The 3,596-nt window shown below is 43.2% G+C and overlaps 1 protein-coding gene across 2 annotated transcripts in view; it reads right to left on the bottom strand.

The window, feature by feature from the left end:
- Positions 1-3,596, bottom strand: part of NSMCE4A (non-SMC element 4 homolog A (S. cerevisiae)) — a 19,308-nt gene that overhangs the window by 8,694 nt on the left and 7,018 nt on the right. For both annotated transcript variants that reach the window (XM_011930246.1, XM_011930247.1), the window contains exons 4-5: positions 3,141-3,292; positions 785-884 (exon numbers count right to left, since the gene is read on the bottom strand). In XM_011930246.1, the coding sequence (XP_011785636.1) occupies positions 785-884; positions 3,141-3,292 (252 nt within the window). The remainder of the gene's footprint in view (positions 1-784; positions 885-3,140; positions 3,293-3,596) is intronic.

Here is a 3,596-nt window from a genome sequence, read left to right as displayed (position 1 = left end):
GATCTCGGCTCACTGCAACCTCTGTCTCCTGGGTTCAAGTGATTCTCCTGCCTCAGCCTCCCAAGTAGCTGGGACTATAGGTGCCCGCCACCACGCCTGGCTAATTTCTGTATTTTTAGTAGAGATGGGGTTTCACCATATTGGCTAGGCTAGTCTCGAACTCCTGACCCTGTGGTCTGCCCGCCTCAGCCTCCCAAAGTGCTGGGATTACAGGCGTGAGCCACTGTGCCTGGCCTCAGTAACATTTTTCTATCAGTTTCTTAATAGAAGAGTAACATTACCAAATTAACCATTTTCAGGTTGAACATAAAATAGCAAAATACAAAAGGGCAGTTTAGAAATAGTGGTTCTCGAGTGGGTGTGACTTCCCCCCCCACACCCCCAGGGGACATTTGTTGTCATATGTAGATATTTTTGGTTGTCACAACTTGGGGGGTTGAGGGGGGCTATGAGCATATAGCAGGTAGAGGCCAGGGACGCTGCTAAACATCCTAGAATGCACAGGACAGTTCCCCAAACCAAAAATCATCCAGCCCTAAATGCTGACAGTGCTGAGGCTGACCCTGGCTTAGGAGAGCTGATCAAAACCAGAGAAATGAGTTGAAGACAAGCAGCCAGTCCAATAAAATGCTTAAAGGCTTAAATAAAACGATTATTTAAGTGACAAAACCTGGCTCCAGACCCGCAAGCTTAGAAAAAATGGCCAAATTGCATGCACATTATTTTAATGGCTATTTTAACTTCTAGGTGTTTTTTAAAAAGCAACATTTTAAAACAAACAAACCTGGGCAGGCATTGCCCTCTCCTCTTGTATCATAGGAACTTTTCTTGGACGGTCGACTCGTGGCTTTGGCACAGGGCACTCTCCGTATATTGAACCCAACCTGATGGAAGATATGCTTTCATGTATTTTTTTGCCTGTTGTTTGTTAAACAAACTAATTTTACTAAAAGTAGTTTGCATGGTATAGTCAAATTCAGACCAGACGTTAGTGATATGCTGACATCAGACGAAGACTCTTGGTAAGGTTTGTGACAGCCTTTCTGCCTTCTTTGTATTTCTAAAATAACTCCTAGGAGCTTTACTCAACCACTGACACCTCCTCAGACACCTGCATACTGCCCTGTACAGTAGGCCAGTGAATGTGCCTGTGACATCTTCCCACCACCCAACCTATTATCTGTTTTGCAAAGCCAACTTCTAAAAGAGCAGGGGAAGGATGAGTATGTATGTGGGGAAGCTCCAGTGGGGTCAGAAGCCTTTGATCTGGGGAGGCCAAGGCAGAGGCTCCCAGCCCAGGACTACGAACACATCTGTCTCACAGTTAATGACAAGTCACAGCCATGGGATTCCTTTTCCTTCCGGATTCTGCCCTCACGCAGACTTGGGCTACAGTAATAGATGTAAGTCTGCATCATGTAGAGATCGAAGCCCCAAGAACAAGGCTCATGTGGTCCCTACCCTTGAGGAGACGGAAGTATACGATGTAGATGGACAGCTACGTTATACACACAGATCCATTTCAACATCACATGGTGGGTTACTCTGGGCACACTCCTGCTCCACAAGGAGCAGTATCAAAAAATAAATTAATCAAATTTTTTAAAAGTAACATGGTAGATCCTAGGTGCTTAGAGAGTACTGCTCAAGTGCTGTGAGAACACCTGGGCAGAGATCTACCCAGACATGGGAGTGACGTGGTTGGGAAATCTGATCCTACACTGCTAACACCTCTCTGTCTGGAGAAGTTGCTGGAAGCTTCCAAGATGAGGCCTGCGGGATAAACAAACTTTACCGAATGGAAAAGATGAAAAGGAACTGGAGGCCAAGAGAACAGCAAGTACAAAGACACAGAGTTTTAAGTACTTCATTGTGGCTGGAAATTGGGCTGGATGACGAGATAAAGTTTAAGGCTTTATCTTTATAACCTAGGATTTATGAGTTTAGTACGATAGCAAAAAACAAAGATTTAGACTTTATCATAAGATAAAGAAGTTTCATCGATATCCTATTAAATAGAACATACAAATGGCTCTGGGCACCTGAGTTACCTGAAGTCTTACTAAAAATAGATGCCAGACCCCACACCACACTACCACACTGGCATCTCCAAGGCCTTCTACCTGAGCCACTACCAATCTCAAAGGTATTTAAAAAGACAAATTAGAAAAGACAAATGCCCAGGAGCTATATACCATTTAAAGAAGGACTGAACAACTCAGATGGCTACCCCTAGAGAAAGTCTACTGGGCAACAAAACCAATATACTTGAAGGTCCTCTTAGAGAACAGCCAGTAAGAGCTGTTCTTAGTTTCTCCATAGGACCATGCCAGGAAGTTAAGACAGAAGCCAACTTCATTCGAATATGAAGAAATTTTTTTTTTAAATCAGAGTTCTATCTAATTTATGGGGCAGTTTATGTGGCAGTGACAAGTAATCTTCAAATACAAGTCAGTGGTCATCCAACAGGGTATTATAATAAATGTCACTTTAGACATTAGGAGACTCATAAGATACCCTCAGTAGGAGGTATCATCCTTCTATATGGTAAGGATTTTAAAGATGATAAACCCAGAGCCTCATGAGCTAGAAGCAAAGGAGCCAGGAGAGAGCACTGGTAAAGAGGTTCTGGCCTTTCCTGCTAAAGCAGAATGAGAGATCCTTTAAGGTTCCACCCACATCTAGAGTTTGTGGACTTTTTTTTGAGACAGGGTCTCACTCTGTCACCCAGGACAGAGTGCAGTGGCGCCATCTCAGCTCACTGCAATCTCTGCCTCCCAGCCTCAAGTGATCCTCCCACCTTGGCCTCCCAAGTAGCCAGGACCACAGGCATGGGCCACCATAGCGGACTAATTTTTTGTGTTTTTGCTAGAGATGGGGTCTCGCCATGTTGCCCAGGCTAATCTTGAATTCCTGAGCTCAGATGATCTACCTGTATCCACCTCCCAAAGTGCCGGGATTAAAGGTGTGAGCCACCACACCCGGAGTAGTGTTTATGAACTTTTATATCCAAGTTTCAAGTCTCCAAACAACGGCATCATGACTGTCACCTCTACAATACCAAATAATATGTCCCTACAAGAAAAAACAATTTAAGGTTCACAAATAGCTGGTCTGTTGGATTTTTAAAATAATCTTACAGAAAGTGGAATGTATGGGTTTTATTAAAGGTGTTTTCTGCTGTTTTGCCTGATATTTTCCAGGAGTCATAGACGATGAATTCAAAATCAGGACTATCTTCCTCACGGATAAGTTCTTCAGCTTCTAGCGGATTTACACCCATATGTGTGAGCTACAAAAATGAAGGAAAACAAAAACCCCAGTTAAGCCACATGCAATCATTGTCCACATCCAATACTCTGCATCACTCAACCTTTAAGAGGCCAGACGCAAAGCCTGTTTTCAGTGTCTTAACATGCTGGCTAAATTTCTTATTGTAAAGATAACTTTACAGTTAAAGTCCTCTTTTCAAAGCTACCTTCTTTTTGGCAGAAAATATTCCTCAATGTACTTTAAACCTTTGGGTGAGAAAGTGAAATGATTTAGACTAGTGGTTCTCAACCTGGGTATACTTGCCCACAGGGATCTTTTGGCAA

Source organism: Colobus angolensis, unplaced genomic scaffold (genome assembly GCF_000951035.1).
Source record: "Colobus angolensis palliatus isolate OR3802 unplaced genomic scaffold, Cang.pa_1.0 Scaffold85, whole genome shotgun sequence".
NCBI lineage: Eukaryota > Metazoa > Chordata > Mammalia > Primates > Cercopithecidae > Colobus > Colobus angolensis.
The sequence above is the reverse complement of the archived record's forward strand: the minus strand, read 5'-3'. Positions and strand labels throughout refer to the sequence as shown.